At 35.1% G+C, this 27,908-nt stretch overlaps 3 protein-coding genes across 3 annotated transcripts; 1 reads left to right on the plus strand and 2 right to left on the minus strand.

The window, feature by feature from the left end:
* Nucleotides 1–2,899: 2,899 nt before the first annotated feature.
* On the minus strand, nucleotides 2,900–5,345 carry LOC111916226 (inositol phosphorylceramide glucuronosyltransferase 1). The gene is given in 9 exon segments (XM_042899884.1): nucleotides 2,900–3,044; nucleotides 3,128–3,245; nucleotides 3,340–3,619; nucleotides 3,733–3,840; nucleotides 3,927–4,172; nucleotides 4,245–4,390; nucleotides 4,477–4,662; nucleotides 4,745–4,865; nucleotides 5,025–5,345. Coding segments are annotated over 9 exon segments (1,671 nt in total).
* A 2,403-nt stretch (nucleotides 5,346–7,748) lies between these two features.
* LOC111916334 (pentatricopeptide repeat-containing protein At1g62260, mitochondrial) lies at nucleotides 7,749–10,109 on the plus strand. Its single transcript, XM_023911983.3, has one exon. The coding sequence runs from the start codon at nucleotides 8,012–8,014 to the stop codon at nucleotides 9,938–9,940; it is 1,929 nt and encodes a 642-aa protein (XP_023767751.1). The 5' UTR covers nucleotides 7,749–8,011; the 3' UTR covers nucleotides 9,941–10,109.
* A 164-nt stretch (nucleotides 10,110–10,273) lies between these two features.
* Nucleotides 10,274–12,515, minus strand: LOC111916335 (protein CHLOROPLAST J-LIKE DOMAIN 1, chloroplastic). The gene is made up of 10 exons (XM_023911984.3): nucleotides 12,272–12,515; nucleotides 11,985–12,078; nucleotides 11,751–11,855; nucleotides 11,522–11,599; nucleotides 11,387–11,442; nucleotides 11,253–11,310; nucleotides 11,024–11,149; nucleotides 10,831–10,926; nucleotides 10,672–10,743; nucleotides 10,274–10,516 (listed from the first exon to the last, which is right to left on the minus strand). The coding sequence occupies exons 1-10, from the start codon at nucleotides 12,379–12,381 to the stop codon at nucleotides 10,454–10,456; spliced, it is 858 nt and encodes a 285-aa protein (XP_023767752.1). The 5' UTR covers nucleotides 12,382–12,515; the 3' UTR covers nucleotides 10,274–10,453.
* Between the last annotated feature and the right edge of the window lie 15,393 nt (nucleotides 12,516–27,908).

Below are 27,908 nucleotides of genomic sequence, written 5' to 3' on the forward strand. Positions count from 1 at the left end.
CCCAGTCGCCCTAGTGCACTCGCCAAGTCCGGTCAAAGTTGACCGTTGACCTTGTTGACCTTAGGGTTGAGTTCAGTTGTATTTATGGGTGTATTACTTTGTGTGATTAGGCGGAGGCTAGATCACATTTAGTCCGAGATAGATATTTATCGAGATACCCAAGGTGAGTCTTCTCACTATACTTTACTTTGTGTGGTAATAGAGTTCAGAGACATAGTATTATAGAGTTATATGCCAGAGTGATTGCATGTTATTATGTGTTGTGATTTGTTGTGATATGTGATATGCATCATTATAGAGTTACAGAGTTGGGACTTTCGGGTCCCTAGAGTTAGGGCCAGAGGGCCCACAGAGAGTTGGGACTGGAGGGCCCCACTGAGACACATTGACCAGAGGGTCAACAGAGTTACAGCCTCGAGTGGCTATTATGTGATTAGTGTGGTATATTGGGGAAACTCATTAAGCTTATGCTTACAGTGTTTAGTGTTATGTGTTTCAGGTACCAGTGATGACCATGGGAAGGCGCCGGCTTGATTCGTACATACATATGGGAATGGTATGTATTTTGATATTGGGAGACATTTGTGATTTGAAAACTTGATGTTATGACATTTTGTGAACGAATTGTTTAATTAAAAATGTGTTTTCAAAAGTGAAAAATTGTTTTAATTTTTACGGTGTTACAAAACCACTTTGAGTTTTATTGTAGTTTATAACATTAAATTTGTGATGGACTGTATTTGATACACATTTGTGTATTTATATCTATATTATATATTTAAATCAAATCTTATATAAACATGCAACCTAAATATTCATCTTCAAGTTTTCTTTCTTCGCCATGTAAACAAACTTTTGTTATAAAGCCAAAAATGGAATAAAAAACATTTAATTGTATGATCATGATATATTGTATTTTGATTGGGGCTTGTACAAAACATGCATGAGCATATATTATTAATTTATCTCTTGTTTTGGGTAATTCGAATAAGATAGCTTCAAATCCAACGTATCAAACGGATTACCCATTTACTAAAGTCTAAAACCCAAAAACTCAAACATGTTCTAATACCATACAAATGCATGAGGTTTTAGCAAATTATTATCTCATATGAACTACCATTGATTATGTGTGATTAATTATTAAGAAGGTGAAAATGTTTGGGGGTTTCAATTGCATAAGGTTTTAGCAAATTATTGTGGGGGGTTTCAAATGCATGACAATCAAGGGAAAATGCAAGCTTTATAAGTATGTAAGATGTGCTTAAGTTTTTTTTGTTTTTTTTTGCAAAGTTTGTCCATTTTTGCTATCTTGTTAAAAAAATTAATCCTTTCTATGACATTCAAGCATTCCAATGTGAAGAATTTGACAACACCCAATTTCAAAACTTATGTGATTCCAATGGCATCCACATTCACTTTTCTTGTCCTCACACCTCCCAACAAAATGAGATGTCCGAAATTATGTTACACACCAATTTAGGGTTGTAAACGAACCAAACAAATACGAAAAAGGACTTGTTCCTATTCGTTCGTTTAAGTTATCCGAAAAAATTAACGGACACGAACGAATAAATGAACGAGTTATCTTTTTTCATGTTCGTTCATTTAAAAAATTACATTGTTTATGTTCGTTCGTTTATGTTCATGAACATGCTAAACGAACGAACATAAATGAGCATATAATATAGTAATGTTATAAAACACAATTGAACATTTATGAACATAAAATGACCTTAAATGAATGAACGTTCATGAACATAATTGAACGAACGGAACCATTGTTCATATTTGTCCGTTTAATAAAATGAACGAGAATTTGTGTTCATGTTTGTTCATTTAATAAATAAACAAACAACAAACTTCCCGCCAAACGATTCATGAATAATTCATCTAATGTTCACTTCGTTTACAACCCTACACACCATTAACAACAAAATTAGCACCCTGCACTTCCATGCTTATCAATAACATAGTTTCCTTCGTCTAAAGTTGCCTTTAATTTTCGACAACTCTCAATCTTGAACAATTTAACCAAGTCCTAGAGGGGGTAGCGAGTTGAGGACTATGGAATGACATTAATAGCTCTTTCAGTAGATAACTTGAATCTCCTAAACCTATTAAACCTATTGATCACAAATGGAAAATAGCGGCAGTCGTAATACGGGGTTTACGCCCAAGAGCATTATGCTCTAACACCTAGGGGTCTGAACTCAAGAGTGTGTATGAGATAGAGATTGAGAATGAGAGAAAATGATTGCTTAATGATACCTACCGTGAGGGTCGTATTTATAATAGTGGTATGTGAGAGAAGGTATGTCCTTTCGTATAAGATACAATGACCATGGAGTAGTTAACACCTTCCTAAATTAAACGAATTTAGTTATGGATAGGAGTGGATTAGTATTCTCATAAAAACTTTTAGATTCTTTTGATTCAACGCTCCATAATCATTATCATATTCTCACGATACGCATCATTCGTATATGATTCTAGCCATATACACACACACATCTAAAGGAAATAAAGCTTACATGAATTTAGTCAATAGGCTTCTAGTTTCTTGTCTAAACTGAAAATTTACATTTTGATTGGATTATCCCGAGTAAATTTCCTGATACCCAGGCTAAAAGAGGGTCGAAATCACACGATCCAATTCGACATTCAAGTTCTTGATTACTATTACCATGTTTGTGTCCAAGTTTTTCCAACAAATGAGATACATGAATATGATGGAGCTTCATGTACAACTAATTCTACATTACAACTAAAATAGCTCTTGTCAACTTTAAACTTATAATTGTTCGACAATAAAAAGTTAAACATCAATCAAAACACATTATCATTATGAACACTTACAAATAAACAACTTACATTTTGTTTATAAAAATCTGATTAATTAGCAGCATAAATAACATATGTTCTTTGCCCTTGATCCATCTCTATCTTCAAGGCCTCGCATGAATGACTTGATAGCTAAATGTTCTGAGGCATACGTCATGAAACATGCAAAAATTAAACCTCCAACACCCATCAAACTGAACCTATAAATGTCAAAACAACACCGGAAACATTAAGTTCCAAAACTACAACACTTGCACAAAAGTAAAGCCCTTTCAATATATACCTCAAAAATAAAGCTGTAATCCCAAAAATACCAGGTGCTAAAGGGGCAGCAACAGCTAAAAACGCCATCACTGACCCATAGTACCATGGTGCAACATCACAAGATACCCTCTGATGACCTGCATTAAAACCAAATACATTAAAAGTTTTTTTTAGTAATTTAATACCATTTATTTATTATGATTTCGGATAATGAAAGTTTAAAAACAAAACCTTTTTCAGAATCATAATCTGATGCTCCTGGACGTGGGTTTCCGGTTTGATTTGCCACCATCTTCCCCCATTTATAAATTATGTGCAAATAAAATCCAAAAAGTAGGAAAAAAATTGTAAAAATCCACTCGTACATCAAAAGCAACCCAGTCCATGGCTTCACTTGCCTAGGCACAACTGAAATAGCAAATCCAAGTGACACCACCGCAACCATGAAACATATTACTACAGAAATTCCACCAAGAAAACCAGGCACCATGGAGTGTGCACCATTAGAGAACTACACATGATCACAACCCATTACTTTTTAATATATTATAAATAAAATAAAATAAATTGGAATTAAATAGTATTAATTTGTAGTTAAAGAGAATAGTTCGGAACTAATTAAACCTGTTGATTAGAGTTTATGGTAGATGAAGATACTGCAGAATAAGCAAGCGCACCTCCTGATCTAAATTTGTAGTATATATGTCTAGCGTGATCGCATAAAGAACGTGTCTATATATATAAAATAATAAAAATGATCCTGGTTAATTTAGATGATGAATATAAACTTTATGAAACGGAAATGAAAGTGTAATTACCAGAAGAAAAGATCGATAGTAACAGAAGAGTAAAATGAAAACTGGAAACCAAAAAAGAAATTTGACTAAAAGATCATCATGGGGATTTCTGCCTCCTCCTGTTCCTGGAAGAGATTCTTCTAGATGTTCTCTAACATCCTGCCATATATCTACAGGTTTTAAAAGCCAAGATGTCCACCAATCCCATGGTTTTAGAGGTCCAAGTGTATAGTGTATAACACTAATTTCTTTCTCATTTACCATCCACTGCTACAACCAACAACAAAATGAATCAAGATATTAATAAGAATGATTAAATTAATACTTTTTAGTTTTTACCTTATTAGCAATCATGTAAAGTCCAACATCTGCATTGTAAATAGTAGAAAGTCTTTCCATTTCTGCAACTGGTCTAGAAATGGTAGGGTCAAAAACACGTGCACTTGGGAATCCAGAATAATAGGCATTCAAGAAACCCTGATCACCTATAAAAAGAAACAAGAAAAACATTGAGGAAAATTTTATCACATAAGTCACTGATTATGGATAAGGGAAATAATGGTATATATACCTCCTGTATATGAAAACAATGTGGTAACTTTGCTGATCATGTCTTTGAAAAGTTTTTCAGATGGTTCTACTACCATAACACCCGAGTTGAGCCTTTCTGAGTGTTTTAAGTTAGCACAAAATTTTCCACATTTGAATAGAATATCTATGTTCTTGACTATGATTGTATCAGCATCAAGATACACGACTGCAGTAATTTCAGAAAAATATCTAAGGGGTTGATAATTCGATAAACATGTTCATCATTAAAAGAAAAGTTGGAAAATCACCTTTGTCGTAATTAGTCATGTTGAATATCTTGAGCTTTGTGTATACACCCCAAAACCTTGTTGGCCGAACTTGATTAGGGTTCTCCAGTAGACTGATTTGATTCACAATCCAACCATCTGCCTATAAAGATAATCACATAAACAAGATAAGCCAAAACTAGGGAAGGAATATGAGTTCGATAAGTTATTATGAAAAAAAACACACATAATTCATATATAGAAACTGCATAGTGATTATGGCAACAAGAATACAAAATGTATGAAAATGTTGAAGGGAAACCTGGAGAAGACTCTTGGCGTAGTCAGAAACGCCATCAGAGACCAAAACGACCATGTCTTTGGTGGATCTGGTATCCCGAATTGACTTCCCAAGAACACGTGCTCCCAACATGAATTCATCTCCATATAAAAGAGTTACATACGCTTCTTTAGATTCCGCAGCCGAAGTTGTTTGTGGATTATGGTTCAGAGATAATAAAAGAATCAATCCAAATCCGAACCGAGAAAACGCGTTCAATTTCATCCTTTTGGAATCTAATTTAACAGAATGGTGAGGAGATTGTAAATGAGATTTTTAGGTTTTTCCAATGTATAATTGCATCAAGCATTATTATATTAGGGGAGCCATGCGTTGATTATGAAAAGGGTTTTTGGAAGAAAAACAAATGATCACAACAAAATCTGGATGGGAAATGGAACGACAATCTTCTTCTTACTTTAATTGGTTTGGTTGTTTCTTAGGTTTTCTCTGTTGATCTTCCGAAATCATACGTATCTGCAGAAAGCGGAATTTCGTTGCCTCGTCTAATTTACAAATGGGTCAAATAACAAAAACAATAATCGGACCCACACAAAAATGTTTTCTCCTCTTTCAAATGACATTTGACAAAACCACAAACGATGTGAGCTTTGTAATTCTTTAGAGGATAAAATATAGAAAAGTTATGTATATATTTATCATTTTATTTATTTATTTAAACATACTTTGTTTTTAAATCTACACCGTCTAATTTACAAATTGTCAAACTACAAAAACAGTAATCAGACCCACACAAAATGCTTTTTTTCTCTTTCAAATGACATTTGACAAAACCACAAATGTTGTGAACTTTGTAAATCTTTAGATGATAAAATACAGAAAAATTATAATGCTTATATTTATCATTTTATTTATTTATTTATTAGAATGGTTTACACACATACACACTACTTTACTTCTAAATTTAGACTTTCGTCCACAGTCGGACTAGAACTGTCAACCTTTGGCTAAAAGACAACTATTCATCAACTCTTGATACTGTTAGGCCAAAAGCCTTTTAATATATATATTTATCATTTTATTAATTTAGTCTTTAATTTGTTTTAATGTATTAAAAAGAAGTAATTATATCTACATTCTACATAGTAATTAAAAAGAAGTAATTATATCTACATTCTACATAGTTACATACTTACAGTGATAAAACATAATGGTGTAGTTACTAAAGGAAAAAAAAATCATTAAGCTTATAAAAATACATTGTATTTTAAGTATTTCAGCATCTTTTAACATTTTTTTATTAATCAAAATATAATATTGTATATTACAAACTATATTACTAAATCAAATCGATAATTTGATTTCTATCAACACCAAGAGGGATTTTTTGCAAGGTTAAATTGTGTGTTATTTCGTTAGATAGTAGGAATGTTGTTAATTCTATTTTGAGGTCTTTGTAGGGAACTCCAAATAAGGGTTAGTGTCTGTCAAAGTGAATCAGTTATTATGATTCTGATCATGCTGATTGCATTTCGTTTTGTGTCAACCTCTAGGTATATATCTGATTTGGTGGTGCTACCTATTTGGTGTCCGATGTTGTAGTCCATTGTCATTTTTTCAACCATCAATATCAGTTGATCATTACGGTTGAATCAATGAACGACGCTTTATTATTGAAGCAATAGTTAGGAATAAAAAATTGATAAAAGACATAATAATAAAGATGCCAATAAAAAATGTATACAAAAAATGAATATGGTTCACACAGCCAGAATGATCGGTTAATCAACAAACAAACTAGAGAGGTTATTTATTATAATCCAAACTATCATACATGTTTTATGACCGATTACAAAACTACAATGAAATCTATTCAATTATGACATGTCGACATTGCGTGTGGGTCAAGCCTAAAACGTCATCAACTAGTATGGTCTATAAATCCGAATTCCGCAAACATACTCATCGGACATCACATACTAAGTAAAGCACCGCAGACATTAGCTCGAGCCATAGACAGAGCCAGACCCTTTTTAATGGGTTGCACTGACCCAACTTGGAAATGGGTCCCATCATATTTATGCTAAAAAATCCTTCAAATATTAACATTTTTATTAAAAACCTCCTCTTTGTCATCCAATTTTAGATTAAATGGTTTCTATAGACATTTTTTACTAAAAAAACCTAAAAGTATTTTAAATTTTTAGAATTTTATAAGATTATTTTTTTTTAATAATGGACCTCGATTAAATTTCGTTTTTTAAAGGGTTGCATGGACCCAACTTGAAAATGGGTCCCATCATATTTATGCTAAAAAATCCTTCAAATATTCACATTTTTATTAAAAACCTCCTCCTTGTCATCCAATTTTAGATTAAATAGTTTCTATATACATTTTTTACTAAAAAAAACCTAAAAGTATTTAAAAATTTTAGAATTTTATAGGATTATATCTTTTTTACGAATAATGGACCTCGATTAAATTTCCTTAGATATACGTCATAGATTGGAAAATGTTTTAGGAGGTGTTTGACTTAGCTTTTGAGATGCCAAAAGTCATTTTAGGAAAAGTTCAAAGGTAAAAGATATTTGACAAAAGACTTTTAGAAGCTATTTTTAGATTTTGGATGGAAGGAAAATCAAAAATGAAAAAACTAATTTTTTATAACTTTTCCAAAAATAACTAATTTTTTATAACTTTTCCAAAAATAACTTTTTCCTCTAAAGTTGAGTTCTCCTGGCCTCAAACACCCTTGTTCTCTAAAAGTTGAGTTCTCCTAAATGTTCCAAGTATTTAAATGAGTTTCCTAAAGTTTCATGCAATTCATTCCAAATTTAGATAATACATTTGGAGTATTAAAACAAGTTTTAAAAAAGAAAATTTAAAAGATTCGTTCAAATCTTGCCTTCAACCTTGATGTAATTCAAGTTCGGCAGCCGTCGGTGCAATCGAACGACCAATCTTTTTGTTGATGGAAGGAAAACGATAATAGAGCAAGCCATTAGCCATGGTAAAGACATGGAGCAGATTAACGTGCACTTTTCGCAAAATTCTATTACCCGAACTGCAGCTTAGCAGACCTTATTCAAAAATATTGCCTGGGGTTGCTTCCAACATCCGCATACTAAATAACAAAATCACAAACTTGATTCGAAACAGTAAATTGGATGACGCAAGGATGTTGTTCGACAAATCAAAACAGAGAAACACGGTAACCTGGAATTCAATGCTGAGTGGATACGTAAGACGGAGGGAGATAGTGAAAGCACGACAACTGTTCGATGAAATGCCTGAAAGAGATACGGTGTCATGGAACACAATGATTTCCGGATACGTTGGTTGTCGTTGTTTAAATGAGGGAAGGATCTTGTTTGATGAAATGCCATGTAGAGATTTAGTTTCTTGGAATACGATTATTAGTGGGTACGCAAAGAACGGAAAGATGAATGAAGCTTTGAGGCTCTTTACTCAGGCGCCGAATAGGAATCCTGTTTCTTGGAATGCTATGGTTACAGGGTTCTTACAGAATGGTGATTTGAGGAATGCCGTTGAGTTTTTCAAGAAAATGCCTGAGCGAGATGCTGCTTCTCTTAGTGCACTTGTGTCAGGTCTTATTCTTAATGGGGAATTAGATGAAGCTGAAAAGATTCTGCTCGATACTTCATATGAGAATGATACAATAATGGATAAGGTTCATGCTTATAACACTTTGATTGCTGGGTATGGAAGGAAAGGAAGGATCAAAGATGCTAGAAACATTTTTGATCGAATTCCATCTCACCATGATCATGGAAGAGCTGTGAAATTTAAAAGAAACGTGGTTTCATGGAATACTATGATCATGTGCTATGTGAAAGCTAGGGACATTCTCTCTGCTAGGGTTCTATTCGAAGAGATGATGGAAAGAGACACATGTTCTTGGAATACAATGATAAATGGTTACATAGAAATGTCTGAAATGGAAGAAGCTTCTAATTTGTTTAAAAAAATGCCAAACCCTGATGTATATACATGGAATTCATTGATCTCAGGGTTTGGCGAGACAGGTAAACTGGAAATTGCACGTGAGTTGTTCGATAAAATGCCTGAAAGAAACCAGGTTTCATGGAACTCCATCATATCTGCTCATGAGAAAACCAAAAAATATAAAACAGCAATAGAGCTATTCATAAACATGCAAATAGAAGGAGAAAAACCAGATCGACACACATTGTCTTCCATTCTAAGTGCTTGTTCTGAACTTGCTGACATCCAACTAGGCATACAAATACACCAAAAGGTCATAAAGATTGTGACACCAGATGTTCCATTAAACAACTCCCTTATCACCATGTATGCAAGGTGTGGAGCTATAACACAGGCTATGGCTATCTTTGAGGAAATGAAATCATATAAAGATGTAATTTCCTGGAATGCTATGATTGGTGGATACGCGTCTCATGGGTATGCGACAAGCGCGTTACAACTTTTTGGTTTAATGAAGGAAGAGTCAGTGAAGCCAACATATATAACATTTATATCTGTTCTGAATGCGTGTGCTAATACTGGTTTGGTTGAAGAAGGGCGTATGCATTTTAAATCCATGGTTGATGAATTTGGAATTGAACCAAGGGTAGAACATTTTGCTACCCTTGTGGATATTTTGGGTAGAAATGGACATTTTGAGGAGGCTATGGATGTAATTAGAGGGATGAAAATTGAACCTGATAAGGCAGTATGGGGTGCATTATTGGGTGCTTGTAAAGTGCATAATGATGTTAAGTTAGCGCGTGTTGCAGCTGAAGCATTGATAAAGCTTGAACCTGAAAGCTCTACAGCGTATGTGTTGTTGCATAATATGTATGCTGACATTGAACAATGGGATGATGCAACAGAGATCAGAAGGTTAATGGAGAAACATAATATAAAAAAGGCAGCAGGATACAGCCTTGTTTAGAAGCTGCAATTGAGTTTCTCTGAGATTTGAATAGGAGGTTGGAAGCAAGCATAAAAGAATCAAATCATGATCCTCGTCATATTTGAAGTTTATGTAAGAACTTGTGTTTTTAAGGGCATTTTGCTAGTAACGTTATTTTTTTTTTTATACATTAACAGCCTTTTCTTAAGCACTTCTTGAAGGATGTTGTGTAGATGGGGTTAAAATCAAAAATAACATGTTGCAGATTTAGGATGGAAATCAATTTTATGATAACAGGTTTAAAGGGATCAAATTGATTTGGACCTTAGAAGCTAAGGGTGTACAATTAATTCGATAGTGCCAACATCCAAATTCAAAGCAAAGTACAATCTACATTGCTTATGGTACAAATCACTATTGCATCAATTCATCAGATGTCATCATCATTCCTTTTTAGCATATATAGAACCATACATTTATAATTTAAGACTACTACAAAATTTGATTCCTGATAAAATCGCACCCTTCCTCAACAACAAAAATAGTTTTAACTCATCTGTAATACGAGGCCATGAAATACAAACTCAAAGAAGTTACAGCTGTCACAATCACTTCCTGCACATTCATACAACTTATATCAGTCTCATATCCTTGAAGGGCATTTTAGACCATATATGGTCTATAACACTTTTCTTCAATATTTTCTGAAAACAAATACACCAAACCATGTACAAAAGAAAGGAATTATCATTCATAAATCATAATCATACCTGGTTGTTATACAAGGCAATAGGGACATAACCACTAATAAATTCGATCAAATTCACAATCCCAGTATATCCCTGAAATAGAAAAAGGATTATTTTTTTAAATTTCGAGTAAAAAAAAGTTGTTTTCATTAAAACAAACGTTATAAATATATGACATACCAAAGATGCAATAGCTATACATCCAAAAGACAGTGCAAGAGAACGTAGCAACCGTTTCCCCATTCGCATCATGCGTCCTTCATCTTCACCTTCTTCCTACACCAAAATCAGCTCAACTATAAGTATAAAAACAAAAGCATATGGTATTTGAAATAATGAAAAAAAAAAAAAAAAAAGTGTGTTTTGTCATTACTGTAAATGTGGTGGAAACAGGTGGTTCAAATGCTTTTAACTTCTCAAAGATTCTATAAACAAATACAAAGGATAAAAACTGCACAGGCTTCCAATCAGCACTTCGTGCAACTACAATCCAAGCAATCTGCAGAAATAATAGCAAAGATGTTACATAAAAGAATACGTGTTATATACTATTAAGTGATTAAGCCAAGTAACAAAACAAGTTAAGCTATTTGTACACTTACAAATGCAGCTGATATTGCCATGTTTATCCTTATGTCCTTCTCCTCAGACTTGGTGAACCTGAGAAAATGAAAATATGCACCAATTATCAAAGAGCTGGTGGAAAATTACTTTGGGTATTGTAAAAGTGTAATACCTTGGGCCCCATGGGATAATTGGTTGCTTATCCGCATATTTAATGTCCTTTGAAACCTACATTTCTCATTGAAATACAATAAGTAGAGTTGGAAATGAAGCAACATGTCAACTAGCTCAAAGATATAAGATGTACCTGAAATGAACCAAATGTCACACCCTTCTTTCGATTTGTTAATTGTGCCATCATGAGTTTGTCATATGCTTTCTCCAACTGAAAATGATATGCTTAAGATTAAACCCAATGTTCATGATCAATGAAAGATGCATATTCTTAATGCTTGTATGCTAAATTGCTAACCACCTATTCATTGAACTCAATTTGAACAAAAAGAAAGCACAAAAAAGAGAGAGATGGGACATACAAGAGCAGCAGTCGCCTCATCCCCCCTTCTTTCAGCATCCCTGCGTTTTCTTGTGTAAGCTGCCTTCACCATATCAAATCCCTCAATGGGGTTCACGCCCAGAACCTGTGGAGTATGCCTTTTGATTACTTTCATTTCAATCATTGGATGAAAGGATAGAGAATACTTGAAAAAGGTTAAAAGTTCTTAACAGCTACTCTGTGCAATACATTACTTGATAATAAATATACTTGCCTCATAGGGATTTAACTCTTTGTCTGAACTAGAACTTCCAGCAGCTGAGGAAGCAGCACAAACTATCTTTTGACTCAAGCGACATTTAGAAAATCTACAATTTAGAAATCGTGTCAATATAATCAGCTTATACCAATCAAAACTTTTTCTCAAATCGGAATTAAAGGAAAAACGTATAAAAGATACACCAACAAAAAGTTGAGTGTTCGAAAAATGTTTGTTATAGATACATGCTGTGTAGAAATTATGAATGCACAACACGAAACGCAATTCCAAAGCGATTTTACCTTACGAAGGATGGAGAGAAATTGGAAAGCGAGCTATGAACGAAGATACTCTTCTTGCCACACAAACGAGAATTGGGAATTTGAAAGACGTTGGATATAGCCAAAGCCATCGATGATGATGATGATGATGAGATGATGTGTGTGTATGTGTGTGTGTGTGTGAATTTTGATCCTTTAGGGTTCTTTACTTCTTTTTGTTTGCAGGCGGAGTTTGGGCGTTCGTTCAATCCCGGTTCATGATAATAAAATGAATAAAGATGAATATTGAAAATAATTAATCCATTAATAATCAAATTTATGACGGACGAGACATAAATAAATATGAAAAATGTATATAAAATTTACGTTAAAACATAAAAAAAAACTCGAATTTATTCCTAACACATAAATAAAAATAAATAAGTAAAATTACTTTTTAATGTTAACAAACAAAAGTTTAAACTATAAAAAACATAGGGTATGCGACCTGATTCATATGTAGAAAATGTATAAAAAAAATAATTAAGAAAATATAAAAATTTACGTCGAAACGTAGACAAACTCGAATTTATACCAACATATATATGAAAAAAGTAAGTTATAAAAAAAAAAATAACGATTGGAAGTTCTAAATTTACATCGAAACGTTGATCATTTCGAATTTATAACGACGCATATATATAAATAAACACATAATAAATTAGGTTTTTAAGTTAATGAACGAAAGTTATTGAAGAAAAAACAGATTATATATTATGCGGGTTAAGTACGAAAATTTAGAACGTCCATGGTTGTGAAAGTTTTTTATTGTCTAAAAAATGTAAACTCTAAACTTTTTCTCGGCATTAGAAAATTGATCTGACATATCAGTTCAATATCTAATGCATAGCCTTGAAAATTTATCCTTTCTACTCGAAATCTAGCCTCAAATTTCATACATTGAATCATTGATGTTGAAAACCTAACATGACATATCACATATAGTCAATCGTATGACCTCACAAAATAAGATGTCCAAGATATACAAAGATTACAAGGGATAATATCAAAAGTCACAAACTAGCAAAAAATATATTATATCTACAATTATACATGTCAACTTTATCTTCGGGAGTCGTCATTATCTTTTAGAATATCTCCAATAAAATTGTGATGCAAAAATCCATTGGTAAAACTTTTTTAAAATGCATGTTTACGAATCATCTTTTTATAAGGATATTAACAGTGTTTCTTGTTTGTTTGGTCCGATTCTAGTTTGGCTCACCATTTCCCTTTGTCTAAATCGAGTTTGGTACATGTTCATTTACACACAACTAATAGATGTTGAGGATTCACAATGCCTAGACTTTCTTTAAAATGATAATTTTCTGTAACTTTAAATCCTTGATTTTGTAATAAATTACTCCACGGGGTATATGGATATATAATTAAACCATGATACCATTCATTTATATCAAAAAGGTTATGGTCACTTTTATGATCAAAAGGGAGATAGGAATAAGATGGTTTGAAGTAGAAGTGGGCGTGTCAATCCAACCCTAAGTTAGGTCCAAAAGATGAACTTTGATGATTCAGCCATAGGTGGAAGTGGCCCCTCAAAATAGTTCGTAACAATTAAATTTTATATTTCATTTAAGTTATATTTGCAATGCCACGTTAATTTTATCAAAACTAAATAACGACCACCTCTAACATTTAAAAAAAATTAAAACAAAAAAATACAATAACCACCCACCAATAATCCATATTTTATTTTCGCATTAAACAATGAAAAAATTTATTAGTTTTTGTCCCAACAAATGGGTAAATATAATGTCACCATACGTATATGTCTATAAGACCAAATTTAAATATTGCATCACATTTATAGCATTTTCAATAAGAAATTCTTAAATGTTCAATATTAATAATCATGATTTGTTTTTTAATCAGTAATATCAATTATTTTTATCTTGTTAATTTTCTTCTGAGTTTCATGTTCTATATAATTATTAATTAATCATCTTTGTTCAATAATTTCACATTTTACTCCGAGATGCTCTTACCATTCTTTTTTCTATTAAGATTATATGATTGATGAAGAAAGAAAAAGTATATATTCGATTATATATTTTTTTATTCTATGTATTACAGTGTATTTGATGATAATATGGAAATTATCCCAAATTTAACAGTGTTCATTTATGTCATAAAATTTCAATTTTCTCAAAGATTTGCTTATTTTGGCAAAGTTAGATGGAAATTGGAAATTGATAGTTATAACTTGATAATTTATAGCCTTAAAATATAGTGTTTTTTTTTTGTGTGGAAGTGATATGTAAAAGTGTTGTAAGCTTTTAAGAGCTTTTAAAAGTTTGTAAGAGGTGAACAATAACACAAAATATAAAAATTAAAAGCTAAGAACCTTCAGAAACTATTTGAAATAACCGGATTAAAACTTTTTATTTAAACTAAAAGATTTAAGTTTATATAGTCGAATAATCTTTTTCTTTAATTCAAGTTTTTTCTTAAAAAAATTAAAAACTAAAATATCTCAAAAAGCATGTCGCCAAACACGCCATTTGTCTACAAAACTTAGGCCGTCCGGTATACCGGCAACCAAAGGGCTCGTGGTCTACGTGGCCATGAGCGTTGTCTGTGCACACCAGTCCCGGACCTCCGTGGTTGTGGTGATTGTGGTGGGCAGGACGGAAGACTACGGTCGTTGCCTCTCTCAGCCAACCTTCTTCTCCCTCTCTCTCCATTCGTGGTCATCTCCAGCACACCAACACCGGTCCATGGTTCGTGATGGTCCTTGTGGTTTGTTGTTCGTGACAAGCATTGCAGATAATCTTATACAAGTAATTGTGATTGATATTAATACCTAGAATTTGTTTCGGTTTCAGAAGTAGGGTGTTTTAAACATTTTTTTATAACAATCAACAATTAAAATTAAAATAGTGTAAAATATGATGATATATTTATGAAGCTATAACTTCAAGCTGATGTAATGTTGCATAAGATAATTGACCTTTTTTTAATGTAATAAACAACACAATAATATTTTATTTTTGCAAACTCGACGCTGGTTAGGGTTCCCCCCGTTATCCCAGACGTTGTACAAACTCGACGAGTTGGTGAGACAACTCGGCGAGTTGAGTTAGATTTTTCCCAATTTTCTGAGAATAGGAGAAACTTGACGAGTCACATAGATGCACTCGACGAGTTTGGTTAACATGGACTGTTGACTTGAGCGTTGACTTCCGTTGACTTTTAGGGTTGGTCGAGTTGTGGACTTTGGAGACCATGGAAGGGTAAATTTGTCTTTCACCCTTTCCAAGAGTTATTAATGTTGGATAAGGTGTCTAAGTCCATAACTATATTTAGTATGTACTTAATCTGGTTTGACATGGTCCATTTGGGTTGCATGTTATCTCAATAATTGGATAGACAAAATGAGAAAAATGACACTTACGATTTGTTAATATATTATAAGTTATAATATATTAATATGAAATCATATTATTTAATTAGTATTTATCAATAATTAATTTGGAATTAATTTTGTGATCAAAAAGAGACTAATTAAATATGTGAGGATTGATTATGTAAATCTTTTATTCTTGTATGGTGGGCTTATGGTTCATGATTCACTAGATTGGGCTAGGACCCATTGGGTACTCCATGGATGCTCCATGGAGGTTAAAACCCATTGATCATGGGGAAATGAAAAGCCTTGCACAATTAGGGTTTACATGGTGTAACCCTGCATGTGACACACTATATAAAGAACCTCACATGGAGTAAAATCGACACTAAGACTAAGACTAAAAGGGTAAGGGCTGGCCAATTTTGAGATCAAGTGTTCTTTTCGCAAGTTATTCCAAGAGTTGTGGTGTTGTGTGAAACATTTGAGGCATCACGTTTGGGGTGCTAGGCTCACAAGGTCTTAAGGAATCCAAGCTACAAGAAAGGTATGTCATTCTACTAGTTTTTATATTACAAGTACCCCATGCCATGCTAGTTAGGATGAAAACCTTGGAAAAAAAATTTGCATGAATATTAGAGAAAACATAGATCCAAGGTTTTTAAGGTTGCATGTACACCATAGGAGTGTTAGTATCTGAGCCTAGGAGTGGTATCAGAGCCTAGGCTTGTTTTCTTAGTATTTGATGCAAAATGCTTGAAAAAAATCGAATTTTCTGCCCACTGTTCAGTGGACTCGCGGAGTCCATGGGGGGACTCGACGAGTCCAAGCGAAAATGCATCCTACTCATCGAGTAGGTTCTTGCACTCGGTGAGTATGAGCTCCTGTGTGCAGATTTTCGAGTTTGGCTGCTGGAAATGGACTAGAATCATTACCCTAAACTGTTTTGGACTTATAAAACCTGTTTTAATGGTGTAATGATTATGCTAATTGATAGGTGCATTTTATGCACCTATTTTGCATGTTTATTTCCGTCTTTTTATAGCATTCTACTTCATAATTCTTTCATTTAGTTGATTATTAAGGTAATTGCATATTTCATTAAGAATGCCTGGTACTTCACTATTGTTGATTTATTTTGCAGGCATTATGGAGCATGGAACGTGGAGCTTGGATGCATGGATGCTTGGAGCATGGAGGTTTAGAACATGAAGAGAAGATGAACCAGTCATTCCATGGCAGAATATATGAAAGCATTAACCCGAGTCATTGTTGCATTGTCATCATAGCAAAGGATTACGTTTGAAACGCGGTTCTTGTCACATTGACATGGTTCGTGTTTGTCCTTTATCATCTCATATTTGAGCAACATGACGCGTGGTGAAGCTAGACTGAAGAGGGAGCCACAATGAAGATGTATTTGATTTTTAGCAAAAAGCATGGGTCATGCCAAAAACACATGGTCATGACAAATGTCCATGCCAAAAACACATGGGCAAAAGGCATGGCCATGCTAAAAACGCATGGCCTTATGGCAAGTCACGTGAACTTTAATTAAAACAGGAGAAAGACGTCATTTGAAGAGAAGAACGGTTTTTGGAGCAGTTTCTGGCGATCTAGGGCAATTTTGGGGAGAGTTCTTGAAGTTTTTGAGAAGACCTAATCATTACAAACACTTTGGATTTCATTTTTGTAAGCATTAAACATTTCAATTCCATCATTTTTCTTATTTGATTTGTTCTTATCCATGTGTGGCTAAGAAACCCTAGTTTCTAGTTCTTGTTCAAAACATGTTGATTGCTTGACTTGAGGCATATGATTTGATGCTTTATTTGTGATTCTATTCTAGTGATCATGTTTTTGTTTAAACTAGAATCCTTGAATTTGATTTGTGTTTGATTGGCCACTTTCATGAATTGAATTTTTGTGCAGTCAATTAACTTTTAGGGCACCTAATCGTTCTATTAAGTTAATAATTGGTAACAAGCAATAAGTTTTCTTATTGTAAAACATATATCACATGTTTTCACACTTCTGAGTGTATGAGAAGAAATGAACATTGTTGGGAAGCTTGTACAAAACTTAATGCAGTTTTTCAATACAATCTAAGAGCGTGTTTAGGTTGAATTAGTAAGGCTAGGTCTAGTCAAAAAGCGTGTTTTGGTTAGATAATTTGGCAAGCGAGAGGTGTTAGAGCGTGTTAATATCTTTCAGTACCAACTTAGAATAGCATTCATGAATTACATCAAGTCATAATCAAGTTGAACAGCAGCATTGAGAACTAGAACTGGAAGCACTTTTACAATTTGTTTACAAATCTATTTTATTTTGTGCATGTTTTTAAAGTAGATTGTTATTTTCATTATTTGACTTTTGCAAACAAAACCCCCATTTGTGATCAAAGTACCTTGTTCAAAAAGGAATAGACTTTTGTCCCGTGTCTCTGTGGTTCAACCCTGCTTGCCTTGTACTACTTTTTAGTGCATCAAAGCAGTGTATTTGGAGTCTATTGTACCCCTATTATTTGTTGGGTTTGACACCCCTAACACTAATCCATTTTCAATGGCTATTATCAAAATTTCAAGTTTTATATGTGTTTATATGATTCTTGAAATTTTTGATATGAATATTCATGCTTATGAGTTTTAGTAATATCATATGAATTATGTGCAAATTGTTTGATGATGTAATTCTTGATCTAAATGTTATTGATGGAGTCCATAATTTGTCCTCAAGTTATGCATTACCTAAAGTCACGTCTTTAAAGAGTCATTAAAGAACATAGGTTACATAAAATGAAGATTCTTCATATTAATAAACCATTAAACTCATAAGTTATGAATATGAAAGGTTTTGAATAGTTTCAAAACTTGCCCTCGAGTTTTGGAATTTGTAAAGTCACTTTAGAAAACTTTAATTCCATACCCTAGAGTTTTAAAAGTTAAAATTCAACCCTTATACTTTATAATATTATAAGTTAATAATATATATATATATATATATATATATATATATATATATATATATGTGTGTGTGTGTGTGTGTGTGTGTAAAAGCAAGTCAGTTTTACCGTTAGTAGACCTTATTCACGAAGTCGGTCTATAAGGGGGGTATAAGGTTGTTGCCTATAAAATGGCAACTTAATGGGTTTCCACTCTCACCCACCGCTTCCTTGACTGGTGGAGGGTCGTTAGTCGAACGGGTAGGACAAGGACTATAATTCTCATTATAAGTATAATGAAAAATATAAAGTAACTACACCATTTATAAATTCTCAGTCTTAGTTACTTTAGAAAAATGTGAAATTGGCGCTATCCCATGAAATTACACTTTGTACCTTACCAAGTCGTTAGTGGAGCATGTGTGGGTAACCGGCACACTAACATGGACTAGTAAGAGTGGCAAAGGGTGACTTAATCTTTATCATAGATCGGTGGAGCATAATCGAGATTTAAACATGCCATTGAAAAGTTCAATGAATCTCAAAAGAATCTAGGAGTTTGAATCCAAATAAAACCTAATAATTTATTTTGTTTTTCATGGTCGAAATTGGTGAATCGTCATTCGCCTACCTTCAAATATATTATAGCTTGGATTACGGCATCCCTCTTCCAAGTTGTAAAGCATTTTGTTGGATCCTAGCCTTAATATTACATTTGGGTGTCTTATTAAGGATTCTATATCTAATCTAAACTTGTCTTTCTTTTTTTCAGATGTCTTCCAACATTGTTGCTTCTGGATCAAACCCTACCGACTCCTTCTCTCTCATGAACCTTTGTGAGAGAGTCATCTTTGATGGTTCAAACTTTAATGATTGGACTAGGAACATCAGGATGGTCACGCGTTACGAGGACAAGGAATATGTCCTCGACAAGGAGCTGAAAGAAATTGATGAGTTTACTGCTACTCCAGAGGAAATCGCTGACTTTAGGGCACATGAGAGAGATGCTACCAAAGTGGCATGTATCATGTTGGCCACAATGACAACTGAACTCCAAAAGTCCTATGAGGACTTTTACCCTTTTGAGATGCATATGGACTTTATGGACCGCTACCATCAAAGTGCTCATCAAGAGGGGTATGAAATCATTTCTTCCATGATAACAACCCGAATGAAGGATGGTGAATCCATCACGGGCCACATGCATAAAATGAAAAGGTTTGTGGACCGTCTGCTGAAGTTGAATGTGAACTTCCTGGAGGAGTTGGCTATTGATATCATATTGCACTCCTTACCTACTTATTATGATCAGTTCCGAATGACCTATCACATGAACAAGGAGGAGGTCATACTCAGAAAACTTCAAGGACTTTTGAAGACCGCCGAAACCAGTCTCAAGGGTAAATCGGTTGTTACTACTCCTACTCCTAACACCGCCCCTGTTCTGGTAATCGGGCAAAGTAGAGGGAAAAGAGGAAGACCCTTTCGAAGGGTACCAAGGGAAAGTCTCTTGATGGATCCTCTTCAAGTGGAACCAAAGGTGGTTCTGTCACTCCTTTTTCCAACCCAAAGGAAGCTCAATGCTTCTATTGTTAGGAAAAGGGGTACTGGAAACGAAACTGCCCCAAGTACCTGCAAGATGTTAAGGATGGGAAGGTCAAACCTACCCATGCAGGTATTTACACTATATTGTCTAATAACTCATTACATTCTACTTCTTGGGTTCTTAATACAGGTTGCCGTATTCATATATGTTTTGATTTGCAGGGCCTAAGAAGAAGTGAGGATGTGGAGCACGGAAAGATAAACTTGATCATGGGAAATAGGAAAGCTTCACCTGTCACCAAGATTGGAGTTTATTCTTTGTTGCTAAGTAGTGGGTTAGTGTTAGATTTGAATAAGTGTTGTTACCCGTCTGAAATGGCGAGAAATATTATTTCCTTTCATGGTTTGTACAAACAAGGATTTACTTTTTCATTTGAAAATGAAGTTGGTGGTATTAATGCTTTTTATAATAATGTTCTTTATTTTAAAGCATTACTTTGTGATGGTGTATATGAAATTGTGTCGATTGTAGACAACTTAGGAAATAATGTGTTGTATATCGATTCTTCCACTAGTTTAGATAAGGCATCCTTGTGGCATTTTCATCTTGGACATATCAACAAGAAGCGCATAGGCCAACTCCAGAAGGCTGGAGTCTTGGAGTCATTTGACTTAAGGTCAAATGATAATTGCGAGTCTTGTTTGCTTGGAAAAATGACAAAGTCACACTTCATTGGTACTTGTGCTAGGGGTGAAGGTTTGTTGGACCTCATACACACAGATGTGTGTGGACCCTTCAGAACCACCACAAGGGATGCTAATTGCTTTTATGTGACTTTTACTAGTGATTACAGTAGATATGGTTATGTCTACTTAATGAAGCATAAGTCAGAAACCTTTGAAAAGTTCAAAGAGTTTAAACAGGAAGTGGAGAATCAGCTGGGCAGGAACATTAAGATGCTCTGATCCGATCGAGGAGGAGAGTATCTAAGTACAAAGTTCCTTGACTATCTTAAGGAATGTGGAATTGTTTCATAATTGACACCACCCAGGACACCACAACTTAATGGTGTGGCTGAGAGGCGCAATCAAACCTTGTTAGACATGGTTCATTCCATGATGAGTCGAGCTTCGTTACCAATCTCATTTTGGAGGTATGCCTTAGAGACTGCCGCTCATATCCTAAATCTAGTCCCTACCAAGAAGGTTGCCAAAACACCTCATGGGATGTGGACTGGGAAAATTCCCAATTTAGACCACATCAAGATTTGGGGTTGCAAGGCTTTCGTGAGACGTGAGACTCAGGACAAGATCGAACCTCGTAGTGAGCGGTGTATTTTCATCGGCTACCCACAGAAATCCTTTGGTTATCTCTTCTACAGACCCAGTGAGAATGGGTCTTTGTGGCAAGAATAGGGGTCTTTTGAGAGAGAGAATTTATAAGCCAAGGAAACAGTGTGAGGCAAATTGACCTTAAAGAACTTCAAGAGTCAAGCGGTGAAGGAACCTCAAACCCTAGCAATCAACCTGAGGAGGAAACTCCTGTTGATGAGTCCGTACTTCTGAGGCGTTCCTCAAGAGTTAGGAATCCACCTGAGCATTACTATGGTTTTCATATTACTGTGGAAGATGATGCATTTATCAGTGATAGTACACTGGTAAATTTGGATGAGCCTAACAGCTTTAAGGAATCCATTGTAGGCCCTGGGTCCGCTGTAACACTCGTGTTTCTAGCCTAGGCATTTATATTGAGTTGATAGTCTAGGTTAACCTTTGTAACTCATTTTGAAGAAATGAAAAGGAATTATGTGAATATTATGTGAATTATGTGTTTTATGCTTAATTATTAGGGCTTAATTAATTAAGAATAAAAATAAGTGTCAAAATTAAAGTGTGAGATAAGCCCGATATCTTTACATAAAGTTGTAGTGGTCGAAACAAGGATTTCGGGGATATGAAGAATACCAAAATCCGAGTTATAACGAAGAAGTTATGACCTGTCGAAGTTTCGCGACAAAACCGGCACGGTGCTGAATGTCGTAAAAAGTGAGTTTTCGATAAACTACTTTTTAGCCTTAGTAATCTAAACCAAAGTCGTAGTATTCATTAAACCGAGAAGTTCGATAAAAAGAACACCCAAATCTGACTTCGTATAAGGAAGTTATGATTTTTCGAAGTTTCAGCTTAGCAGTAGACAACTAAAAACTTGAATTTTAGATCGAGCGATTTTTAGCCGACACAACCTAAACGAGAATTGAAGGTCTCGTCATTAGGAGCACAACGGTAAAAAGTCTGACGAAAACGGACGTCGGATGAAGATGTTATGAATTTTTAACGGATTTCCTATCCCGGTCTGTTAAAAATAATAATATAAAATTTAAAGTCAAAATTAGCTGATGAAGTCTAAACGAAAGTTGTAGAGCGTAATTTTAGATACGCGTGCATATAAAGAACGTCAAAAACGGAGCTCGTATGCGAAAGTTATGGATTTTAGAAGTTTTGGTGCGAAAAACGAGAAAAATCCCCAAAAACCGAGGAATTTCGCACATGTGGACTTCGGCCACGTCACCCTCGCTTCACATCCGACACGTGTCCAGAAATTGCTGAGTCACCGAAGCCACCTGGCGAGGCGTGTCATGATCTTCTCGAGTCCGAGGTTCGGTCCAATAGAAATGCGACGCGTGCCTCTTCCCTCGTGCGTCTGAACCCTCGCAGGTGCCACGAACCCCCCTCATTGGATCCAGACTTCGGTCCAATCACAACCTGCCAGTGAGGCCTTCGCACACGCAGATCATGTGCGAGCCACCTCCCTGCGAGCCTTCGAATCTTCGCCACCTGGAGCTCTCCCCTATAAATAGAAGGCTGCGAGCCTTCTCGGATATTTTTAAGAAATTGCCACTTTTAACCCCTAAACCCATATTTTCTTCATCTTAACATCCCGCAAAGCCCCGGTATCGATTGTAAAGCCCGGAATACTCCACGAAGTGCCCGAGAAGCCCGAAAAATTTATCTTTTCGGTTTCGAAGCCCGACTTTTACAAAACCCGGTTTCTCAATAAAACTCCCGGTTTTATTAGAAACGATCGTTTTAGGAAACGAATTGTTGTCCGATTATCATCAAATCATGTGAGTGTATAGTCACTTTCATTTTACACATAGATATGAAGTATTTACCTTATAATACGTGATATGTGTAAATATATTAATTGTTTATTTGAGGTGATTGTTGTGTTGATGTTTTATACAAGTTTTAAACTGTATAAGTATTTTTATCTACAAATATGTTGGGTAGAACATGGGTAGATTGTGATGTGTGATAAAATAAAATTGATGAGAGGCCTCGATGTGTTTTGAGATCCAGTCATCTAGCGGAGTTTGGATGACGACCACGGACTTTCTAGACAGTCCAATGGGAAACATTAGCAGGTCCGCAACCTATAGGTGTTAATGAACTAAGAGTGTTCATTCGTTGTACTCCATCCCCCCTCATGGTTGCCTTTAGGACATGTATGGCTGAGGAAACCCCTTAGCAGTAGTGTCCATCCCGATGATATTCTTTAAGCTAGGTCCCTTGTAACAAGTGTTTAGGGACATAAAGTGAGGATAACGGGAACGGGTAATCAGGGTTATTGTTGATTGATGAACTTAGTAAGTTTATTATTATTATTGTGGGTTGAAAACCCTATATGCTCACCAGGCTCCCAAGCCTGACCCACTCAGCTTTTTATGTTACAGGTAGTGGACCCCGAGCGTAGTCGGAGGACGACGAGAGATTTTTGGATTATAGGCCAGTAGTTGTAAATAACTGTTGAAAGGCTTATAATGTCTTGTTTATGCTTTTGATCTGTATCGGAACATGACATCCCGAGGTTTTGATATATATGGAAAACATATACCTTCTTAATGAAGGGTTTTGATAAACTTTTATCATATTTTGTTTGGGGATCAATTCCGCAACATCTTTTAAAAAGATTTCTCTGATTTTATTTTAAAAAGCATAAATTAAATCGGTCTTTTCTGGCCGAGAAATTAGGGGATGTCACCTCCGCCAAATGGAAAGAGGCCATGGACAGCAAGATTCAATCCATGTATGACAATCAAGCTTGGAACTTGGTTGACAATGTACCGGGTCGTAATACGGTAGGGTGCAAATGGATCTTCAAGAAAAAGACCGACATGGATGGGAATGTACACACTTATAAAGTGCCACTGGTTGCGAAGGATGTTTACATGAGTTAGCGAGAGGGTTTTGTCGATGTAAAGCACCCTAATAGAGTGTGTAAACTTAAGAAATACATCTATGGATTGAAACAAGCATCTCCAGATGGACTCTTTGTTTCGATGAGAAAGTCAAAGAGTTTGGTTTTTTGAGGAGCGAAGATGAGTCATATGTATATGTTAAGGCTAGTGGGAGTATAGTTAGCTTTTTGGTACTGTATGTGGATGACATACTACTCATAGGAAATGACATCCCAACCTTGCAGGAGGTTAAATATTGGCTTGGGAAGTGTTTTGCTATGAAGGACCTTGGAAAAGCTGCCTTTATCCTTGGGATAAGGATTTTGAGAGAAAGGAGTAAGAGACTAATTGGACTTAGTCAAAGTACCTACTTGGATAAGGTGCTGAAGAGGTTCAACATGCAGGATTCCAAGAAAGGTGATTTACCAATCCAGTGTAACGCCAAACTGAGTAAGACTCAGAGCCCGAGTACAGAGGCTGAGATTACTGAGATGAGTCGAGTACCGTATGCTTCCGCTGTAGGCTCGATCATGTATGTTATGACTTGTACTCACCCTGATGTGGCCTTTACTTTGATCATGGTCAGCAGATATCAAGAGAAACCGGGCAAGGCTCACTGGACTATGGTAAAGAATATTCTCAAGTACCTACGGAGGACTAGGGACTGGGTCCTTACCCTTGGTAGGAGTGACGACTTGAGAGTAGTGGGGTATAGTGATGCTGGTTTCCAGACTGATAAGGATAATTTCCGCTCTCAGTCAGGCTGGGTCTTTACCCTAAATGGAGGAGCAATTACTTGGAAAAGTTCCATGCAAGAAATAGTAATTGATTCAACTTGCGAATCAGAGTACATAGCAGCAAGTGAGGCGGCAAAGGAGGCTATATGGATAAAGAACTTCATTGGAGACCTTGGAGTTGTACCAGTTATTAAGGAGCCTATGGAGATTCTCTGTGTCAATGAGGGTGCAGTTGCCTTAGCTAAGGAACCAAGGGATCACAGAAGATCCAGGCACATCGACAGAAAATACCAAGTCATTAGACATCAGATAGAAGAAGGACTCCTCATGGTAAAGAGGGTATCATCGTATGAGAACCCAGCAGATCCCCTCACGAAGGGACTGTGTAGGGTTAAGCATTTGCAACATGCGAGGCACATTGGGCTGAAGGATGATATTAGTTTTACATATTAGATAGTTATTTCTAAAACTTGTAAAATGTAAATTGACATTTGATGATCAAATAAAAGTTGTTGTTTATTTATAAGTAAAGTGTTGCTATCTTGTGTCAATTATTTACTATTGTTTCAATTTTGCATGTTTTGACTTCCAGAATAATTTCTTTATTCAAATTCTCCACAGTCAGTCATATGTTGGAAGTAGATATGAATCAAGACTGTCATGAACTAGGCTTGTAGATGTCTAAGATGTTAGACATAGCAAAAGTTGCTACAACATTCATGAGTGCTCATAAGTTCTGAGTATTTGACTCAACCCACGCTCACTTGTATCACTTAATGGAATTTATCTCGAGTGATCGTGAGATGATAGTATCATATAAGTCTTCAAGCCTAAAGATATGAGTTGTTGATTATGAGTTGGTTGTGCATTGATTATACGAAAACGCATCGGTAACTCGATGTTATAAAACGTGCTTTTATGTATGATTCAACAAGTAGTTAGTACAAGCATATGAGTCGAAGTTTATATATTCCTTTTGGTCCTTGGAGGTTTAGAAGCGATATCTGGACCCCTCGATGATTTTGTTTTGACCTATTTACCAGGCCCGGTCAGAACCTAATTGATGTGTTCAGTTTAGTTTTATGTCAAACAAATCGGAAATTGGGAAACAAACTGATGGACAATAAGTACGACATTGTTCCATGTATTTTTCTAGTTGATATCTAAAACGAAGGCTTATATGATCACTTATCTTAAAAGGCACATCATCATCTTAGTTCCGCGAGACTTTGAAAGAGCTATGATTGTTGGTCGGTTCTGAAGCTCATACCTGTAACTATAGTTATTAGACTTATCCAAGTGGGAGACTGTTGGATAAGGTGTCTAAGTCGATAACTATATTTAGTATGTACTTGATCCGGTTTGGCATGGTCCATTTGGGTTGCATGTCATCTCAACAATTGGATAGACAAAATGAGAAAAAGGACACTTACGATTTGTTAATATATTATAAGTTATAATATATTAATATGAAATCATATTATTTAATTAGTAATGACCAAGAATTAATTTGGAATTAATTTTGTGATCAAAAAGAGACTAATTACATATGTGAGGATTGATTATGAAAATCTTTCATTCTTGTATGGTGGGCTTATGGTTCATGATTCACTATATTGGGCTAGGACCCACTGGGTACTCCATGGATGCTCCATGGAGGTTAAAACCCATAGATCACAGCGAAATGTAAATCCATGCACAATTAGGGTTTACATGGTGTAGCCCTACATGTGAAACACTATTTAAAGAACCTCACATGGAGTAAAATCGGAACTAAGACTAAGACTAAAAGGGTGAGGACTAGCCTATATTGTGATCAAGTGTTCTTCTCTCAAGTTATTCCAAGAGTTGTGGTGTTGTGTGAAACATTTGAGGCATGACATTTGGGGTGCTAGGCTCACAAGGTCTTAAGGAATCCAGGCTACAAGAAAGGTATGTCATTCTACTAGTTTTTATATTACAAGTACCCCGTGCCATGCTAGTTAAGATGAAAACCTTGGAAAACAAATTTGCATGAATATTAAAGAAAACATAGATCCAAGGTTTCTAGGGTTGCATGTACACCATAGGAGTGTTAGTATGCTCAAAACCCATCAAGTAAAGGGGTTATCTTAACATCTTTGGAGTTGCTATTATAAATTATTAATTAAGGATGATTATGATATATGTAGGCAGAGTCTAGACCGACCGTTAAGTACGAGACATACTTGCCTTAACGACAAGGTGAGTCTTCTCACTATACTTACCTGAGTGGTAATCAATGTACAACCGGAGGGTCTTATTTGTGTCATCGACCGGAGGGTCTTATGTGCTTATATTGAGATATGTGATATTATGCTTTCTGTCTTTGTGATTTATGTTGTATATTATTCTGTGCATTTATTGAGATAGGAATAGAGGGTCCAACCGAGTTGTGAGACCAGAGGGTCTTCACTGAGACATATAACCGGAGGGTCCCTATTGAGATGTAGCCATGAGAGGCTAATTCTTGTGTGTGGTATTTTGGGGAACTCACTAAGCTTTGTGTTTATAGTGTTGTATGAAATGTGTTTCAGGTACATCTCAGGATCGCGGGAAGGCGCCGAAATGATTGTACACACCAGCTAGAGATTTTGTTTTGAGGATTTTGGGATATTGTCAAACATTTTGTTGTCTTGTGTTTTGAACAACTTATAAATTTGGGTTTAGGAAATGTGAAATTTTGTTTTGGGTGGTTTTAAAAATGAAAATTTTATTTGAAAATTTAGAGTGTTACACATCTCCTACGCCATAAAATCAATTAAATAAAAAA

The sequence above is a fragment of the Lactuca sativa genome, chromosome 2, assembly GCF_002870075.4.
Source record: "Lactuca sativa cultivar Salinas chromosome 2, Lsat_Salinas_v11, whole genome shotgun sequence".
Lineage (NCBI taxonomy): Eukaryota > Viridiplantae > Streptophyta > Magnoliopsida > Asterales > Asteraceae > Lactuca > Lactuca sativa.